The sequence below is a fragment of the Perissodus microlepis genome, chromosome 16, assembly GCF_051167445.1.
Source record: "Perissodus microlepis isolate ML-2025 ecotype Zambia chromosome 16, ASM5116744v1, whole genome shotgun sequence".
In the NCBI taxonomy this organism is placed as follows: Eukaryota; Metazoa; Chordata; class Actinopteri; order Cichliformes; family Cichlidae; genus Perissodus; species Perissodus microlepis.
The window spans coordinates 32372365-32393094 of record NC_140476.1 but is presented as its reverse complement, the minus strand read 5'-3'; the positions used below and the strand labels follow the sequence as shown (position 1 = coordinate 32393094).

Here is a 20730-nt window from a genome sequence, read left to right as displayed (position 1 = left end):
CGGACCAGTGTTGTTATTGTGGTTTTTCCTCTTGTATCCATCCCCAATATTTGAATCCGTAACAGTTTGGGGGCTCGTCCTGTGGTATTGGGGTGGAAGTTGGAGGTTTGGACGGTCCGAGGTTGTCGAACGGACAGGCACAAGCCAGTGGTCTGACGTGAGTGGGCATAAGCCGGCTTATACAAAGGTAAGGCACTACCTGTTGAATCTATTTCCAAAGTGTGCCAAATTGGACATGATAAAATTAAAGTCTACTCACTGAAATTACTGGTAGATGTCTGTTTTGATTTTGATGAAAAATCTCATGAGAACTGAAGCTGAAGTAATGATAATGAAACGTTGAAAGTGCGTTTAAAGCAGTTGGACTGCTGATTGAAGTTAAAGCAGTTGGACTGCTGATTAAAGTTAAAGCAGTTGGACTGCTGAGTGAATTTAGTTTGATAGGGAATTGGTCATTTTGTGGGTTAGAGTCCCCATTGGTCAGACAGGTTGGACCTGCGTCAGTCATACACTTGTTCTGGGGTGTTGACTGTTGTTTCAAAGTATTATAAATTTTTCGAGAACGGCAGTTGGACTGCTAAGAAGCGCATAGCCCGGAGGTTACGCTCCCTCCTGGCCGCGGACGCGCGACCTTGACCTGTCGGCTAACAGGGTTAGTTCAGTTTGGCTTGACTGTGGGGTACAGGGCATCCTGGAATAAGCTAGGAGTTAGAGTCTCCTTACCGTTTGGAATGGTATCTGCGCTTTTTTGGGCAGCAAAGGTTGGACCTTGGGTGTTGGACACTTTTAAATTGAGTTAGGGACTTTAGAGATGAGGCCAGAAGCTGTTGGACAGATACTGGTTAATTGATCACAAAAAAGTTGGACTTTTTCGGTTGGACCGTTAACTTAAATTTGTCAAAATTGTGTAGGCGCTAAAGCTGTCAGGCCTGAGAGTGATTGTAAATATAAGACGTCTTTGTAATATAAAATAATAGAGCTGTGTGTGAGACGAGACTGTGTGTGACGACAGCGCGCTACAGCTGGACCTCACTTTGTCCCCACCCGGAAAAGAAGCTTAAAGGACATCTTCTCCTCCAGTTATCGGTTACCATCACTGGAAATTTTCAGGCAAGTTTTTGGCTGAATTGTTATTGGCACCATGTGTCCCTGAATCTCACAAGCAGGCTCTAACTCCTGGCTGCATGGAATGCTGTTATTTAAGGTGGGAAATCAAAATTTGGGAAACAAAATAAAAACACACACACAACCAGAGAAATGTATGAGAAAGGCACGTGTTAGAGAAATGCCTCGTTTGACAAAAAAAGTTAAAATAACCCACCTACAAACGCACACACACGCAATGAAAAAAAACAGCTTACATTCATGAACACGTGAAGATTTTCCAGCAAGGTTAAAGCAGCGAAACTTAACATACACCTGTTGCTGAATGATAAAGTTTATCCACTACTAACAAATAAACTTTCTGGGTTGCAGGACAACAACTTATCTTCAAAAAAAAAAAAAGACACTGGTCTGACCAACCAGTGATGACACGACAAATTTAGTGGTAAAAAGATTGAAATTGTGACATGTTTTCTGCTGATTGATTAATACAAGTGATTACTGAATGAAAGAAAATTCCTTTTTTGGGCTTTTAAACATGATCTTAAGAATTTTAACATGTACCTGTGTTGTCCTGTCAGCTTGGTGGGTTTTGAGTTGATTATATGGTGAGAAAAAACAAAAAAAGGGGGAGAGAAGGCTGACACAGGGCCTGGCCCCGGTGTTTCTCCCCTCTCTGAATAACAGCCAACACAACATCATTTTCCTGTTCGTCTGTTTTTGTTTTGTTTTTGTTTTGTTTTTTCTCTTTATGCTTGATTACAGGCTGCTTTGCCGAGGCTGACCTGGACTCCTGCTCTCCCCTCTACCATCTTTGCTCTCCCCTCTACCATCTTTGATGTGACCCTGACCAAATGCTACAGCAGCTGGACCCACAACAACAACCTGCAAATGTCAACAGTGCTGCAGGAAAGCGATCTCATGCAGCGGAGACGGAGAGCGTTAAATCCAAGGCCCATTTCACTATACGGGGGAGATTTCCAGACAGCTTCAGCTGACAGAGCTGTGACGAGACGCCCATTAAGCCCAGATGAGGACGAGCAAAAGAATGCTGACCTTAACAACTCTGCATTAAAACTGTGCAGGACAGTGACGGACCAACACGGATGACCGGGCAGCAAAAAGGGCGTGCCAGAGACAGGAGGAGTAACTGAGGTCAGGAGGCACCTCAGAATGGACAAAAGCACAAGAAGAAAATAAGCTGAAGGCACAGGTGTCGGGGCTCGGCCAGGAGCTGACCTCTGAGAAGAGCCGGACAGCAGAGCTGCAGAAGGCCGTGGAGCAAAGCAAGGAAAACATCAATAAACTTCAATCTGACGTGTACGGAAAAGACTCTGAGGTTTCTGCCCTCAGTAAGAGCTCAAGGCATCAGAGCAGAAACTGAGCATGGCTCAGGAGGAGCTGGCTGCTAATCGAACCCATCAGTCAGGCTTGGAGTCCCAGACACAGGACTTGAAATCAGGCTGGAGCTTGCTGGAGCAGGAGGTCACCAGACGGGACAAGAAGCTCCTACAGCAGCAACCCTAAAGGAGCTACAGAAGCAAAAGGGTCAAGTTAAGGAGGAGCTGGACAAGGAGAAGATGCAGGACACTGAGAAGTGATCCACACACACACACATGCACACGCTTGTGCAATGAAGAGTGATACACACACACACTGATGCAATGAAGAATGCTTTACTAACAAATGCTTATGCTGACACGCAAAATGCTGCACACAAACATCCAAATACAGAATCTGTTACAACAACAAGAAGCCATTGATTGTTTATTGGTTAAATGCATTTCATGTCACCCAGAGGGCGTTTGTGTAGATTTAGGGGACAGGGTCTAAGGCAGTTTGGTTATGAAAACAATGTCTGTGCGTGATGTCTGTTTATGGCTCAAGGCCTCGACTGAATTGTTTACTGTGCTTCACACAGCCTGATAAGGAGCAGTGGTACAGAGTGAAAATGATGAATTAACGGTGTGAGTTTTACTTTGGAGCGCCACATTTTTGATGGAGATTTAATTGAAGGAGGAACACACTGAAAAAGAAAAAAAGAAAAAAAAAAAGGAAAAAAAGGGCCAGCCCTTGGATTTACGTAAGCATCTCGCGTGTGTTTAACACAATTGCCTCAGGCTTTAAAGATCTGTACGAAATTCAACAACTTAATTTGTTCTCATTGAGATGACACGATACGATCTAGTAAGAGTGGTGAGTTGCTCAACTCACGGAATTCACAAGACCGCATAAGATTTCAAACTGCAGGAAAATCACTGGAGTTATAAGAGGCAGACAACGACACACACACCACATGCATGCTATTGCTATTTATTGTGGATTAACCTGTCAAGGGCAAGAACAAAAGAATTCTGCATCAAATACAGGAAATCATAGCTTTCCTGTATTTCCTACATTGTTGGCATGCTGGTTGGTGCTGTTGCTTGACAGTAAGAAGGTCCTGGGTGCAAATCCACAGTCTGGCTAGTTTGCAGTGGTTTCTCTCTGGGTGTTCTGGTTTCCTGCCACAGTGAAAAGTCATGTAGCTATTAGAGCTATGTTAATTGATGATTCTAAATTATCCGTGAATGTGAGTGTGAATGGCTGTTTGTTTCTATCTGATAGACTGATCAGCTGTCCAGGGTGTACCCTGCCTGGTAACCTATCACTTCAGGGTTATTTCCCAGCCCTCCTGCAACCAGGATAAAGATAGGAGGATGGTAGTTGTTGTAGACCCATTCAATTTTTATGGTAACCAGGATCTAGACTTTGTTGAGCCGTATGCAATATGAAGGCAACATGTAGTATTTAAGTGACCAAGTAGTATTTGGATAAAAGTTATTGAATAGTGTTGAAATAAACTGACAGAATTGTGAAGGATTAAAATATTCCAGGAGCTCAACTTACTCCATCTGAACATGTTTCAATCGTGTTTTATGAACACGAAATGCAGGTTTACTGAATATGAAAAGGTTGTGTTGATTTAACTCAGTTGTTTAAGTTTCTGCCAAAGCAAAACATTTGTGTGCAACCAGTGTCCACTATTGAATCAAGTAAATCCAACATGTTTTTTCAGGGCAAAAAGGAGTTATGGTACCAGTATTCCTACACAATATTGTCCCGGGAGGGAGAAAAACTTTCTGGTGAAGTCTTGGTTGATTTTTGGGTTTTGCTTAACACTAGGTTGATTTTATCAGTGAGGTTTGGATTGTTTTCTTTCTCTAAGAGAGAGAAAGATGGTTTTATGCTTGGACATGTTTGCAATGGGCCCCAGTATTTGTTACTTTATTAGTATTTTATTGGTTACATTCGTGTTTGCTTTTGTTACAGTGCACTGAAATAAGAACATCTATTCAATTCAATTCAATTCAATTTTATTTATATAGCGCCAAATCACAACAAAAGTCGCCTCAAGGCGCTTCATAGATACAGAGAAAAACCCAACAATCATATGACCCCCTATGAGCAAGCACTTTGGCGACAGTGGGAAGGAAAAACTCCCTTTTAACAGGAAGAAACCTCCGGCAGAACCAGGCTCAGGGAGGGGCGGCCATCTGAGACATCTGAGAGGTGTGATCCACCGGTGGTGATATTTTGGTATTTTGTGAGTTCCTGATTTAACAAATCACCTCTTTAATCCAGGCCTGAGAGATTGAACTTTAAAGCGCTATAAAATATTCTTACTGGAAACAGTCGCAAAGTATTTTTCTCCATGATTATAATGGGCTTGGGAGAAATTCACTTATATGGGACATTGATCACATGAGAAGTCCTGAGCCTAAAAGGATTGCAGCGAGTCAATCCAGTCAAAAAACAAGGAACTGTTTTCCTTTAAAATGATGACGTCACCTTGCTGGTGATGGAGGCTTGAATTATGGAACTCCAACGTGTTCAAAATTAAATAAATAAATAGGACATGATGAAATAAATAACTATGTGAATAAATAAGACACAGATATGTAATGTGAGAATGATATTTTGAAATCATGGAACACATTTTGAAAAAAAAGCTCATTATTGTGAAATATATTGCATTCTGCTATATAAATTTACTTATTATTGTGAAATATTATTTCATGATCATTATTTTTCACAATAACAGAGATTATTCCTGATGCATTTTATTTATTTCCAGCCGTTTTTAATCCAAAATGTCCTTTTTTCAAAGTCAGTCTTTATTTCAAAATCCCGTTTTTCCCAATGGCCTATTTATTTCATAATGCGACTTTTCAGCAGAATGACTTTGTCTGTCAATCAGTGTGAGTGGGCTGGACCTTTGCGCCTATTGGATGATCGTTTACTATCGACTAGTTTTCCTGGATACCTGCTCCGCGGACAGCTGCTACAGGTAGCAAAAACGTGCTAGGTCAAAAGTCACGGAGGATGGCGGACTGGCGTGAACTTCAGTCAATTCTGGTCATTTTAGCAGATCAGATAGAGAGGGATCATTTACCTGTAGATACTGTTTTGAGTCGTTTAGATGATGTTTCTGAAATGCTTGGGATGATAATTGCTCTTCAAGATGTTAGCATCGATGACAACATTGTCGAAAGTTTAAGATCAATTCAGCACCGTGTTCGTTTGGAATACGCCGAGGAAGAACCGTCTTCACATGTTGGCCGTCCACGTCTTGAAATCCCGGCTGCAGCACTCAGGACTTTAGTGCTGTCCGGGATAACCATCGGGGTAATTGCCGATATGTTTTCTGTGTCTCCGAGCACAATTAGGAGGAGAATGACGGAGGAAGGTCTGAGGTAAGTTTACGCTGTAATTTAACACCTGTGTGAGGCTGTACACAGCATTATTTAGATGTTGACCTTAATTATGACGTTTGATATTGAAATATTATCGCTTACTTTTTTATTGTGACTGTCTAAAATAAGTGGGGCAGCTACGGCTAAAGCTATCGGCGCCATCTCGTTGTTGAGACACGTTTAGCCGGCGCAGTGTTAGCTGTTAGAGTGTGTTAACTCGGAGACTGGGGGCAGTGGAGCCTGTAGGAACCTTTTGCACAGAGTAGACCCACCAGCTTTCCACAGTCTACTTACTTATCACATCTTGGTAGACAGCAGGGTCATTAGTGCTTTAAATAGTACATAGTTGAATGTTTCATTGCTGTTTGCAGCTAATTGTTCTCTGATAACACATAACAAGGTTGATGTTAAATAGCGAGTTTATTGAAATGGTTTTGTCTATTACAGCAGCGTTTTAAATATCATACTTTCTCTGGTGTCTTCAGTAAAGCCAAAACAAGAATACATTTACATCCTTGGTTCTTTCAGGAAAACGTTTTGTTGAGACTTGCTGTTATACTAAAAAAAAAAATAAAATATGTGCAGAAAATCTGATAGGTATTCTTCTATTGGGAATGAGGACTTGGATGCAAAAGTGCTGGACATTCAGCGTCATCACCCAAATGCCGGCTGCAGAATGATGATGGGACATCTACGATCCAGAGGTATACACATTCAAAGTAAGCTGATATTGTTTGAATATCCAAACACCAGTTTCTGGCCCAGAAAGCATGTGTCAGTGTGGCCATGATGTGACATTTTAATGTAGGCATCAAAAATGACTAGGCATGTTTGCATCACTGTTATGCAGTTATGTTCCTGTTTGAACCAGTTTGTACACGATTCTCTCTCCTCAGTAAATCTGTACAGCACCTGGATACTTACCTGACACAATGATGATCTGTCCCATAAGCATTAGTGTTTACAATACAGTCTTTTTGTAGTTGGTAGTACTAAGACATGATCTGTTTGTTAATCAGGATTTCGACTGATGGATTCAATGAGACGAGTCAATCCAGAAGGGGTCACGATGCGACGGTTATCTATTCAGACTGCAAGGCGTCGTCAGTACAGTGTACCAGCACCAAATCACCTTTGGTATATCGATGGAAATCATAAACTAATTTGGTCAGTACTTGCATCACCTTTTCCCTATTCCATTGAAGTAACAGGATGCATGTATAAAATTGTAAAATGAAGCCTTGAGTTTGTAAATGTCATCTTAAATGCTGTCATATAAGGCCATTTACAGGATTCGCTATAGTCATGTCTGAGGCTTTACATTATGCATGTGATTCCTTGCACTACAGATCTTTCTGTAAAGTGTTTAAGTTTCCCTTCTATTATTTCTTTTACATTCCTGTTATAACATGTTGTCACTTTATATGGAACTGAAATATTGGTCTTGCTTTTTCCTTTAAAGGTAGTATTCTTCTGTAAAAATGTAACTGGGGACATGACAATGTTTTTTCTTGTTTTGTTTTGTTTTAATTCTGCCTTGTCAGATGGAGATTTGTTGTCCATGGTGGGATAGATGGTTTTTCTAGGTTAATTGTCTACCTTAAAGCTGCCACCAACAACAAAGCTACAACAGTTTTTGATGGTTTCTTGTCAGCAATCAGACAATATGGCATACCGTCAAGAGTCCGGTAAGAGGTGTTTAACAAATACAGTATGCCACTGTATTGGACAGTAGTTATATTCAGATTGTTACTCTCACTGACTCGGATCAAAACTTCTCTACTTTTTTTCCAGGCCAGACAAAGGAGGGGAAAATGTGAAGGTTGCACATTTCATGGTGCAGACAATGGGGGAGAACAGGAACTCTCACATTACAGGCAGAAGTGTTCACAACCAGCAGTAAGGACAAGTAAATTGATGGCCTGTCTTACATTTTTTTTCCACACATGCAATTGTAATAAAACAAATGGTTTCTGAGCATAATTGACTGGTTTCACAGCACATTAACACTACACTAATAATTGACTTGGAAGGCTGTTGACGTAGGAATGCCTGAAAAACCATAAATGAACAATTTCCCTCACTGTCTTATAGCATTGAGCGCCTGTGGAGGGATGTATATGAAAACGTCCTAGACCTTTTCTACACAATCTTCACCCAGCTGGAGATTCAAGGACTGCTCAACCCTGGTGAAGAAATTGACTTGTTTGCACTGCACAGATGCTTTTTGCATCACATTCAATAAAAATAAGTGACAATAAAATAAAAGTGATTTGATATTAATTTCTTGGATGTACAGTACATGTCAACTCTGAGCAGATTTAATACAATGCACACGGTACAGTAGTATAACATCTTAATGCAAATAAATTTTCCAGTAGCGAGAATAAAATAAACATACTGTGTAATTTATAATGTACAGTGAACAACTGATTTTGTTTTCTGAACTTTTTAATATAAACTGAAAAAAAGCCATAAATGCTCACCTGTACTGTGTATTTTACACTGTCAAGTGTATTAAAGGAACTAGAACTCACTAGATTGTCAGTTTCTTTGAACACTGAGTACAGTAATGTGGTGCAAGAAAGAAAAATGGTCTAATCTTACCATGTGGTTATGGAATCAATCCTAAACCAGACCAAAACCTGAGTCAGTAGAGTTGAGACAAACCTCAATGTCCATCAGAAATGACTCATAGGTACAGTAGTGTGCAGGAAGACGTAGAACTTCAAAACAGGGGGAAGACTTTGGAAGACTGCTGTTGACCACTTCCACAGTCATTTCTCTCGGCAAGACTTCCCATCCTGTCCAAAACTTGATGAGGGCTTTTCGTTGTGCACAAGACGCTGCAATGGAACATTGTTTTGAGCTATAATGACATCCTATATTCATTATTTTGAATCTTTTATGGAGAAATACCATAAAAGATGAACAATTACATAAAGAGCACAAGACATTTTTGCCCCACTCAAATTGCTGTTGTAGCTGTCATAGATATTTTTATGGTAACAAAACTAAAAGTAGTTACATACGATTATAATGCAACTGATAATGCCACCACTCTGTTTTTTATGTATTGCATGGAGGCGGTATGGAGCAAATAAGAAAACAAAATTATACTATAGTGTACTTTGTTAATGACCCGAGATCACTGGACTGTATGTAATTTACCAAAGTATAATCAGAGAAAACCAATAGCAAAATACCTATCGCAGCAGACTTACCATTTTCAATGAAGGACCGAAGGTAGCCTGCCACTCTGCATTTATCCTCAAGAGAGCATTCCTCTTCCTCCTCATCTTCATCTTCTGTGGCAGGCCACACTATCCTTTCTAGAATAGACTGCATAAAATAGTTCACCTTGGTTAATTTTTTCTCTTAAATGCTACAAGATAAAATAAGCTCAATTTGTCATTTTATATCTTTACTTATCTTGTAGTCTTAAGAGCGTCAGCAACATTAGGTGTATTTTTATTAAATGTAACCCAGCTGTTCGACTAGCCCAAGCATACAAAATAGTATATTGATGTTTTGTGTCAACAATTAATGTGCATCCTTCATAAATTAACCAAATACCTTTACTGTTCAGATGTTAAAAGATGTGACCTGACTTTACCTCACAACAGGGAGCAGTCTCTGATTCCCTTGGTAAGAAAAGAGGAATGATGTCTGATCTTTCTGTCAGAAGCGGCCATACCATGGTCTCCTTAAGCCCTTTCCTCAGCTGCTTGACTTGACGGCTTGTTCGTGTTATGACCTACAACAGTGAGACCAAACCAAAACTGAAGTGTGAGTCCGTAAAGTAAAACACACTTTAAATGTTAAATACTTAAAGAACATCCACTGTACTGGTAAAAGCATTTCAAATGGCCTCCAAAGAGATTTTTTTAATGTATATGAAAAATGTACTTATTCACATCCAAAGGTTTGATTTGCTTTTCTATTTAAAATTTACATTTATTGGGGAGAGTAAGTCCGTACTCACAGCGTGGAATAGCAGACGTTCATACAGCCACTTTCTATTGGTTTGTGTGACACCTGGCAGGTCCCAAGCCAGTGCTAGCTCGAGAACATTTCTTCGTTCCAGTTCTGTTAATTCAGCAGTGCCATCAAGCTAGGACAGAGGGAAAAAATTAGTCAGTAGTAGGTACTGATGGCTATTCAGTCTTGTCTCTAAAATTAATATTTAGTGAAATAGTAATTCTTTAAAATAATGGTACAAAAATGCAAACCAGCTGAATAGTGCTGCGGATATCAATATCAGGGCAATCCTCAATCTGAACCGTAGCTGTTTCAGATGAGCCACCAAAAAGGACATGGATGATTGCAGGACTTATACCAGACACACACGGTCCACCATGAATGAATGAATGTCCCATTATTCTTCCTAAGATCAAACATAATAAATTCACTTAGCCTAACATTGCATGGGGGTAAAGACAAACAGTTTTGTAACGGTATTCAATCTATTTTTCATCTTTATGGTTACAGTTAGGATAATGTAACACAAGTAATGCTGTTTCCTTTAGTGCTGCACATGTATTATTTTAAATTACTCCTCCTCTTATTTCTGTACATAACTTTCTTACCTGCCACCAAAAACATGTCACTCTCAAGCAAGGTCTGAGAAGTGGATGGAGTCAAGTGTTCTGGCTCACCGTCAAACAGTCTTGTAAGATCTGTGTTCCCTGAAAAGAGTACATCTAGGTTATGTTGAGTATGAGAAATCCAGGCAGTAATTTTAACACAAATAATAATTAATAACAAATACATTTTCTTTACATGATGAAATATTCTCTTATTTAATCCACTATACATGTGCCCAGTCTAGTTTCATACGTACATACATACCAAAATTCAAATGCAAACCAGACTGTACTAGAGAAACTGCCTTTGAGAAGAAGAATCTCTTCACCCCTTCTCCAACAGCAACATCCCCTAAAAGGAAGAAGAAGAAAAAAACTTGTGAAGTTTCGGATTAGTCAGTCACTGGATTTCTAATGTTTTCCCAATACAGAAACAATACCTTCCAGTTTGCAGCTGACAGGGCCCACCCACTCTACCTTTGGGGCTTTGTAGAGGGAGATAAGTGATCTCTGTTGATCCACAATACTTTCCCGCAAGTCCATTTGCAGGACTACTGCCTTTCTGGTCTCATACTTTGAAAGTAACTCGGACTTGTAGAGCCAGGCTCCTCTGGTTGCATCTTGTTCACATTTCCACTCTGAAAGGTACACATTTGTATGGATCACATGAATCAAAAGAAATAAAATATATGTATTTTTGGCCATTTGTCTGGTATCTTCCTAACTTAATTCCTGTCACTACCTGGTTTTTCCCCTAGAAGTGACTTTTCATCATCTTGATGAGATGCATCTTCCTGCACTACCACCATATCACCTGACGATTGCTCTGCTCTTGCTGAGGTTATGGTGGATTCCAAGATGATACTATCTGGTTCCTCTACCCCGCAGGACAGATTCCAGGCATCACTACAGGATGGGACCTCTGACCTTGCTGTTGTACTACGAGTCTGCCTAGCCTGACTTTCAGTAACAGACTGAGGTTCAGCACCACTCAATGAACTGTGAGAGGGATTGGCAGAGATTTCAGCATCCATCACCAATATATATAAAGTGGACTTACTTAGTTTCCACACTGTATACTAAAATATATAGAAAATCAAAGATGTTCCTTACCTTGTGCATTTAGTGATGTGGTTTTTCATTTTATTTAAAGGAACGTTAATGTCACAATTCAGGCATTTTGTGGGGGGTCCTTGTTGCTGGAGGGTTGTCAGGCTCTACAGAGAATATGGAGATAAAAAATATATATATACATTTGGTGCATACTGTGATAAAAAATATTTTGACAGTTCTGCAATCGCATTTGCCAACGTGAGAATCAGAAACAAATTGTAAACACAAAATTACATATCTCCTTCTAAACCTTTTCTAACAATTGCTTACATACACATTCAGAACCATTATTACTCATATGCAGTCATGTTTCTAACCAGCTGACAGCTAAAGTGATTTGACACATAGTTGAGCTTAGCTTGCCATTTGAACTAGTTTATTAATACATGCAAATAACATATTCTGACCCTAGTCATTACTCACGTCTTCCAAATCAATACTTTTCTGCAGTGGCCTTATATAGATCAAAGCTTGTCCAATTCCACTCAATGGACTGCGGAGATATCGCACTGTATATCCAGTGTCTGGGCTTGGGATTGTGCACAGGTTACGGCTTCGTGTTGTACCCGAGATTCTCAGCAGTTCAAACCCTCCTGTGTCTTTTAGCTGAGGGAAGGTATTCTCAATCTTTGCCTTGACCACTTCTGGGTCATCATCCCTTCCTGTAAAACACATTACTTGCTGTACATTACTACAAAAATGGTACATATAAGAGTAAAAAAGTAGTTAAACTAAATCTTGAAATATTAACAAATGACATGTAGCATCACCTTGGAATGAAATCCGTTTCTCTCCAAGTCCAGCTGCTGCTAGGTCAAATTTGACTGCTTTAGCTGGCACTGTGTCTGACATATGATCATGTAAACAGAAGAAGGTGTGTGTGTAAATAGAGCAGTATGCTTTCTTGGAAGAATGCGAGGTCAGAGATGAAAGTGGCGCTGAGGAAGGCCTCACTCTGTAAGGGGCAAACAGTCTTGCGACTTCAGCTTTAAAAAGGGAAAAACAATATTAAAGAAAACATTCTAAAAGCTTAGATTAATTGCTACTTAATTTGCAAGTATTATACCCGCTTACAAAATCACTACATTGAACTAAATTGCTTTATTTTCGTTCACATAGATTACTTGACTTCCATATTAGCAGAGAAGATAAGACACTTTAAAACGTCATGATTTAACTATTACCTACAACAATGTAAATAGTGATACAGACATTAACCCAGAAGACAATTATCTTCTCTTACCTAATTTATTAAGTTCTTTGCTATGATAAAAACAGTATAAAAAATTTGTGACTGAACTGATTAAAAAGCTCATTTTTGGCAGATAGACTAACCAAGCAGTAATAACATCATTACTTACCCTGAACAGCATTTCGTGGAGTGGAGCTAGCTGTGATAGCGTTAGCATTTGCTAACGTTAACACTGTGCTGTTTTGATGAGAACTTGGACCAGGGACCACTTCATCTCCAGTATGCTGCTGCAACACTCTCTGAGACTGAGGTGAAGACGTACAATCTAAGCGGTTAGCAACTTCTCTGAGTAACTCAGAAACGGACTTGTCTCCTGCAGCCATGCCCTTCACAAGCACCTAAACGTTATTCGCGCCCAGTGTTTTACACTTGTTGGTGCCTTAACTTTATTTCGAGCTGCACACTGCCGCCGTCTGCGTAGGAGACGCACTGCACCATTAGACTTAAATCGACACTTCATGTGCTATTACTTATGTCTGAGCAAAGGAGCAACCAATCACACAACTGGCTCCGCCCTGTCTTTCTTGATTGACAGACAAAGTCATTCTGCTGAAAAGTCGCATTATGAAATAAATAGGCCATTGGGAAAAACGGGATTTTGAAATAAAGACTGACTTTGAAAAAAGGACATTTTGGATTAAAAACGGCTGGGAATAAATAAAATGCCTCAGGAATAATCTCTGTTATTGTGAAAAATAATGATCATGAAATAATATTTCACAATACTAAGTAAATTTATATAGCAGAATGCAATATATTTCACAATAATGAGCTTTTTTTTCAAAATGTGTTCCATGATTTCAAAATATCATTCTCACATTACATATCTGTGTCTTATTTATTCACATAGTTATTTATTTCATCATGTCCTATTTATTTATTTAATTTTGAACACTTTGGAGTTCCATATCGAATAGGTTGCACGTGAGACTCCATTATCAGCAATTTCTGGTATGAATGTGTGTGGATGTATGCATGTGACTGGACTGTGATGGACTGACGACTAAAAGTTTTAATGGACTTGATACTGAGACAAAAACGGTGCCGACTTTAGGATTAGTAAATGTCCACAAACAATTCACCCCGCCTGTAAAAGAAGGGTGGATGTTTTGTCTTGCTTTGTTTTGTTTTTGCAGGAACAGAAGGATGACAGAGACTAAAGGGGGAGGCTGTAGCTTCACATGAGTGTGAACTGCAGAATTAACCCTTTGGTTGCTAATTTTGAGTTACTGATGTTTGCATTAAGAAAATTGTGTTTTAGTAGCTGTGTTTCGATTAGTGTATCACATTATATTGTTGGGAATGTTAAATGCTAAAGTGAAGAAAAGCTTTGATTTCACTCATGACTGAACATGTTATTATTAACCATAGCAGGCCACTGTAAAAAGTCAATTAACTTTTATAGAGGAAAAAAAAAAAGCCCAAAAAACTCTATTAATGTCTATGGATAACAGGGAAATGGTAGACTTGTTACATTCAAAATGGAGATATGTAATAACAAACACTGGTCCCCGTCATTTAGGTCCTTTCATTGAAATAGTCAATAATTTAGAAAAGTAGAGATATAACCGACAGGGGCATGTGCTGAGGGGTGGTGCTGCGCGAGAACAAGAGCAAAATAAAGAAAAATTGTGTTTAGCTTTGAGAAATTCAAATTAAAATGTTCCATTACACTCAGAGGATCAATATGAAATTCAATATATGCTAATTTTGTGTGTGAGTACATGACTGATGACTGTTCTGTCCTGAGCTTTTGTTTTTACAGCACCCACTTGACCACACCAACAGTTTCTCGCCACCAACAGGGGGTACTTGCAAAGAATAGGCAGGAATATCATCAGAAGTGGGAAAGGTAAGCCCCGATGGGGGTGATAACACCATAACTTTCACTTATGGTCAAATTCTAAAAATTTGACCCCAAACATGAAAAATTCTTCAAACATTAAGAGACAGAGTGGAGTTCTAGATAAATATAATGTGCCAAACCACATGCGGATGGAGAGTTGGAATCGATAAGATGGTGAAATAACACGCAGGAAAAATGTTGACCATGTTGATTATGTTTATTCCAGTGTGCAGAGCAAGGTTATTATCGTTAACGAAAACTAACGAAATAACGAAAACTAGAAGTGAAAAAACATTTTCGTTAATGGAAATAAAAATAAAAACAAAAAAAGGAAAACTAACTAAAACTGTAATGAGTGTTCACAAAACTAACTAAAATTAACTGAATTTATAGCAAAAATGTGTTTAGTTTTCATTGATGTGAGCGTGTCCTAATAGTCATGGGTGAAAATGAAGTTTAGTTTCCAGATTTTTTCTTGCCGTCTCATTATGCCAGCAGGTGGCAGTATGTTAGTCGAGTCGTCTGTGTTGCTGCTCCGTTCACGCACAGAATCATGTCAGGAAAAGTCGGGAGAAAGCGCCAGAGTCCAATTTGGGATTACTTTGAATATGACTGTGTTTTGGATAAAGCAAGTGTCTTGTAGTGGAAAGAGACAAATTATGAGGGACATTTCTAAAGGGAAAAATCCCACAAACCTTAAAGTGCACTTGAAAAGCTCACACAAGAAGGCTAACCTAGCTTACCTTGAGAAGGTAAGGGAGCACACTCAACCCTCATCCCCAGAAAACAGAAGCTAACCCCAGGCAAGGCAGCGTGATGCATCCCGAGACAACAGGACTGGGATATCTACACAACTGTGTGAGTCAATTGCCTTCAAAAAGTTTATCAATTCACTTGAACCAAAATTACGAACACCCGGTGCTGCAAGAGTTAATAGTCTCAATACCCACTTAATTTTTGCAAACACAACTAAACCTATAACTGAAACTAATCAAAACTAAACTGAAACTAAGGATTTTCAAAAAATAGAAACTAAACTAAACTAGCAAACAATTGGTAAAAACTAATTACAACTGACATAAAATTGAAAATCTGAAGTCAAAACTAAATAAAAATAAAAACGAATGAAAATTGCAAAACTATTAAAACCCTGGTCCAGACTAAGATGGCGTTGGACATCTTCAGGGCGGAAAAGGGTTGGTGTGACCAAGGTGTGGTTTGGCTTGTTGCATGTATATTTCAAGATGATATGGCTCTGGATGGACCAGTTACCAGGGCATGGAAGGAGGACAGACTCATTAAATGAGGAGAAGGAATTTTCTGGGATTGGAGATCCTCTGGGTGAGTGGTTGACTAACAGCATGCATAAAATAAAAGCTATTTTCTGTTATTGATTGGTAATAGATTGTTAATTGGCCACATTTACAGCTGTATTGACTTGTTGTGGACGCAGTCTACTTCATGTTTAAGCACTCTAATTAACAGATTGAAAATAGTGACATTAAAGGAAGAATGTGCAGCGCCACCCTGTCAGATGCCAGTGACGGTGGGGCTCAGTGATGAATCAGGTGAGCTGCATTCATGGCTGATTCAAAACATAGATTCCCCTGCTGTGGTCAGTGAGGGAAAAACAGGGGGACATAAAATTTAAAAGAGGCATTTATGAACGTTTATGTGTGAAGTGTATAAACGGGATAAAAGGGGGTGTTTTACTGTTATTTTAGCATCAGCATTATTGTTACATCAGAATCATATAACGAGCATTGCATTAATCATTTATTGAAGCTATTGACATTACATTAACATTTGTGTTTCAGTGATTGTTATAACCTCAGGTTAATCTTCTATTTACAGGTGTCAGGGTAATCATATGATCTTTCATTGCAGGTGTAACCATGATCATTTTTATACATATTGCAGTTTGTTGCTCATTATAGAGTTGTGCTCAAGTTAATAAGGGTTAAAAGCTACAGTCAACGCGATGTTTGGCTGATCTATGGACTGGAGTGACTTCGGGCATTGAAGGCCGCACGCGCTTACATTACACTGATATCATGCTTTTCTTTGTAATCTTTTATTCAGTTATATCGTTTGCTAAGTTTTAAGTAGTGGCAGTTGATTAAACGACATTCATTTAATATTACATACCTGATTCAGAGCATTACACACAGATCAATTTAACAAATCTGGAAATCCTTGTAGCTGCTATGTTGTGTCTCCATAAGGGACAGTTGGCTCCGGGAGATAAGTGGTAGTCAGTGCCTGTCCTCGGGAAAGAGAGAATGTTCCTTTGCTGTGTCAAAAGTAGTCAACAAGTTCATATTCAAGTGAAGTTCATATTAATACAGGTTTTGTTTCTTGGCAATTCTGCGGACGCAGGCTCTGGGCGGAGCCAGGAGTTGAACAAGATCTAACATGACATTTAGATTGATTTCATTCCCTGGCACAGGATGACAGGACTGGAGCAGCGACACTGGATGGGAGAAAGTCTCATACTTTCTAAGATATGAGGTCACTAACCTTTCCTTTAATTTTCTAGCTCCGTTGAATTGACACATAGGAATGTGTCAAAAGGGGGGGAAGTTGAGTTTTAACATCAAACAAGGGTTATATGAAAATTTTTATGACTTCATTTGTGTTTTTAATAACTTAGGTACGGTAAAACTTAAGCTAATAATGACCCAAAAGGTTTCCAGACTTCTTTAGAGAACCAGTGAGAAGCATAAATCATTATTTCCATGTTTAAGCGTTAATCATTAAAATGAACTGAATAGCGTTTAGAAGATAAAATGCCCGTGTTCACGAGAAGCTGAGTACCACACTGGAGAGGAAACCGTGGGACGGTAGGTGGAAGGAAACACATGATTTTTGTGAAAAGGGGGGGCAGATGTTAGAATTAAAAATGGCTAATTTGTTTTTGATGTCTTTTATTAGAATGAGTGGTTTTAATAATTTCTTACACACCTTGCAAATGTGCTTATAATGAGTTGGCACTCGGTCTTTTGAAGGTCATAAGCTTCGTTCGGCGTGATGGTCCGGACTGATATATTGCAGGTATTGACTTTGAGTGCAGAGGGCTAAATGCAAACACGCTTACACACACATAGGATATGATTAGAATAAGTCCCTGGGACAGTCTGAATATTCTAAACCAATTCTGAATCACCAGAAGATCAGCAGATAACAACATTAGATTATCAAGGCTAGGCAGAGAGGTGGTTTGGTTTTCTGTCTCTTACAGAGAAAGGAACAGACACCAGACGAGGTCACAGATATGCGAGGATCCTTGGCAACAGGGACAGACACAGTAACTGCCAAGACACCAACTGGGTTCAAGTGTCATGGCGTTTGGGCTCCGATTAGTGACCTGGAGAGGATGGATCCCATAAACACAGCAATAACCATGAAGGGGTTGGCGGAAATCCAGGAACACCAGACCAACGAGGTTCGAGAGGCTCTTGGTCAAAAGGGGGACACGTTCCTGTTCCTTTCTCTGGGGGACACAGCTGTGACCCGAGGATACACAGATCGTTGTTTGAAATCGGGGCAGAATAATCCCCTGATCTGTGCAATGACTGAAGGGTTGTCTAACCCCTGAGGTTGAAGAAAGAAGAGCAGAGGATCACCCGACTGGAAGACACTGGTAGCTGCAGCAATAAAATAAAGGCTAAAAGCTCCTTGGACAGAGGTTGTAGTCTGAGTACGTCTGAAGGGTATAAGGTAGCACCAAAATAAAGCTGTGGGAGAACTGGGGAGTGATGGGAGTGTCATCTGTACCTGCTATTGTTGTAATAATAGTTTTTCTTGCACCTGGACTGTGCAAACACAGAGGTCATCTCACATATGGTTCGCCCAACAGGGGGACAAAGGGCCTCAGGTGTAAGAAGAAATGAACCCGGCAACACTGGATTGCAGGGTGTAGGTGATCTCTTTATTCTAAAGAGCTCAACAGGGGGACTGTGAGATTATAATATTATTTTATGCCATGTTAGACCCCTAATTAAAGATGGTGAATTATTATGTAATTTTAGTTTGCATTATTCTCCTGAATTAGAAGAAGGTGATAACTATTATATTTGTTAAACTGATTTGCATTACATTAGACTGCTGATTTATTGTGAATGAATGATATTGTTTTATGATGCATTATACTGCTGAGTTATAAGAAATAGTGTTCACAGAAAGTCATCGCCTTATTTGTCTGATTAGAAGAGAACAGAACATACTGGAGAGGTTTTCTGCCCCATCTCAGCAGGAGCAGATAAACAGGGAGCCAAGGTCGTAGCTTAGGCGCTGTGTGAGAGAAAGAATGTGAATGTTTAGGCTTTTATGATTAGGTGGGGCCACTAGAGGCTATAAGAGTTTGATCAATGCTCCACCATTTTGAGATCTGATGCTGTCTGCGTACGGTGTCCATCTCCCACGCGTGTTCATTAAAATCATCGTTTGACTCAACCCGGCCGGACCAGTGTTGTTATTGTGGTTTTTCCTCTTGTATCCATCCCCAATATTTGAATCCGTAACAGTTTCTACACAAAGCACAGATGGTAATTGATCTCAGAGTAGTTAGAGCAGACCCAGCTTAATAGCATGCTGGTTTCATATCAGTTTCTTATCAGGAATAAAGATTTATCCACAATATGGCTGCAGAAACAACCAGAAAAACAGCTGCTGGCCTCTCAGCTGGCCCACTCTTTGTTAAGGGCACGAGGACGTGCCTGTCAAAGCAGGGCTGAGAAGTGCTTATTCTTGGAGAAGTATTTAACTCTAGTCTTCACACAAACAGTGACAGGAGTAACCTGGGGAGAGAAGCTTTGTACTACAGTATAAAGAGAGGCTATTCATAACTGTAAATGCAAAACTACTCTAAAGTCAAATAATAAAAACACGGAACTGGAAATGAGCAGAAAAAGTATCTGTTGATAACAAAAACATTTTTATATTATCTGTAAATATTATATAATAATGTTATAAATGTAATAAAAATATAGCATAAGTACGTTTTCCTTTTTTGTTCTTTTGTTTACTGTGTGCAAATAACACAAGGTAACACAGACAGTCCAGTAGCAAAATGCACAAGGTTATCAGGTCACTTAGCTAAAACAGGCAGGAACCACAGTGACAAAATACCAGGTACTGCTCAATGAAGCCATATTATACCTTTGCTTTCCCCATACACTCACCTAATAACAAACAATCATTTAGCTTCTTAACATCCAGCTGAAAGTGAATCTCTGCTTCTCTTCTCTTGCTTTTTTCATTAAGGATGCTCATCACCAACACGGGATGATTTTATTTGGGCTCTTTAGCTTCCTGTTTGTGTCAGTGCACTTATTTACTTATATTTACTTATTACTATTATTACTATGCTTGTGCATTTGAATTTGTTTTGCAGCAGCAACACTTGTTTTTGTGTGCGTGTCTGTGTCAGTCATCAGCAGTACAGGGGAGCTCCTGAGAATAAACATGGGTGCTTTGTTAGTTGCTAGCTTAGCCTGCTGAGACAAGGGGATATGAGGAGAGATTAAATCCCAGATCTGTGGAGATAAGGATTAGCTGATCCTGACAACAGAAGGCAAGTCGTGCCTCTGTAACAGATCAGACAAATAGGAAATAGGCACCAGCTAACTTTTAAATGGCTCCAGCTGTCATGTTCACTGGAGAGAGTGGACTCGAGAGGAGGTCTCAGGAAAATCACAGTTCACTTATTTACAATACCACAGTAATGCAACAGTGCTATATTCAATGTGAAAGGGGGAAAAGGGGCTCTAGGGATCCCAGAAAAGGCATCCAAACATTCGTTACTCTTCATCTGACTCTGCTTTTATACAACTCATGCAGACTCACCAAAGAGGGGCTCCAGGAAGCTCTGTACAGAAGGAAACACGCAGTCAGTATCTTTGAGGCAAAACGGGAGCATAAACAGAAGCAAAAAGAGTCAGGGCTTCACCAGCTACGAAGTTCAACAATTCAGCAGTGAACAGCAGCCAGCCACTACCTCAAACATGACTGCTGATGAGAAAACTGAAGACAGATGTGTAGAGCCAAGATCAGAAACCCCGAATAAGTCATGTCCAGGAGCAAAGACAACAA

General features: G+C 39.6%; 1 protein-coding gene and 1 pseudogene across 2 annotated transcripts; one reads left to right on the top strand and one right to left on the bottom strand.

Moving 5' to 3' along the window:
• The first annotated feature begins 5467 nt into the window (after positions 1 to 5467).
• On the top strand, positions 5468 to 8086 carry LOC146371251 (uncharacterized; annotated as a pseudogene). The gene is made up of 6 exons (XR_014797241.1): positions 5468 to 5840; positions 6426 to 6544; positions 6860 to 7007; positions 7385 to 7528; positions 7635 to 7739; positions 7935 to 8086. The product of XR_014797241.1 is annotated as an uncharacterized LOC146371251 (transcript).
• Positions 8087 to 8468: 382 nt separating this feature from the next.
• LOC146371250 (uncharacterized) lies at positions 8469 to 13138 on the bottom strand. Its single transcript, XM_084908973.1, has 13 exons — positions 12901 to 13138; positions 12310 to 12525; positions 11963 to 12201; positions 11540 to 11643; positions 11169 to 11425; positions 10867 to 11064; positions 10692 to 10778; positions 10430 to 10528; positions 10073 to 10227; positions 9826 to 9954; positions 9457 to 9597; positions 9065 to 9182; positions 8469 to 8686 (listed from the first exon to the last, which is right to left on the bottom strand). The coding sequence occupies exons 1-13, from the start codon at positions 13112 to 13114 to the stop codon at positions 8469 to 8471; spliced, it is 2175 nt and encodes a 724-aa protein (XP_084765099.1). The 5' UTR covers positions 13115 to 13138.
• Between the last annotated feature and the right edge of the window lie 7592 nt (positions 13139 to 20730).

What these genes read in the sequence shown, in the direction of transcription:
- LOC146371250 (XM_084908973.1), bottom strand. Translation starts at nt 13,114, where the DNA reads ATGGCTGCAGGAGACAAGTCCGTTTCTGAGTTACTCAGAGAAGTTGCT. An exon ending in TGACATGTTTTTGGTGGCAG is followed by an intron (nt 10,228 to 10,429) that starts GTAAGAAAGTTA and finishes GTTTGATCTTAG; the next exon opens with GAAGAATAATGGGACATTCA. An exon ending in TCGGTCCTTCATTGAAAATG is followed by an intron (nt 8,687 to 9,064) that starts GTAAGTCTGCTG and finishes GTTCCATTGCAG; the next exon opens with CGTCTTGTGCACAACGAAAA.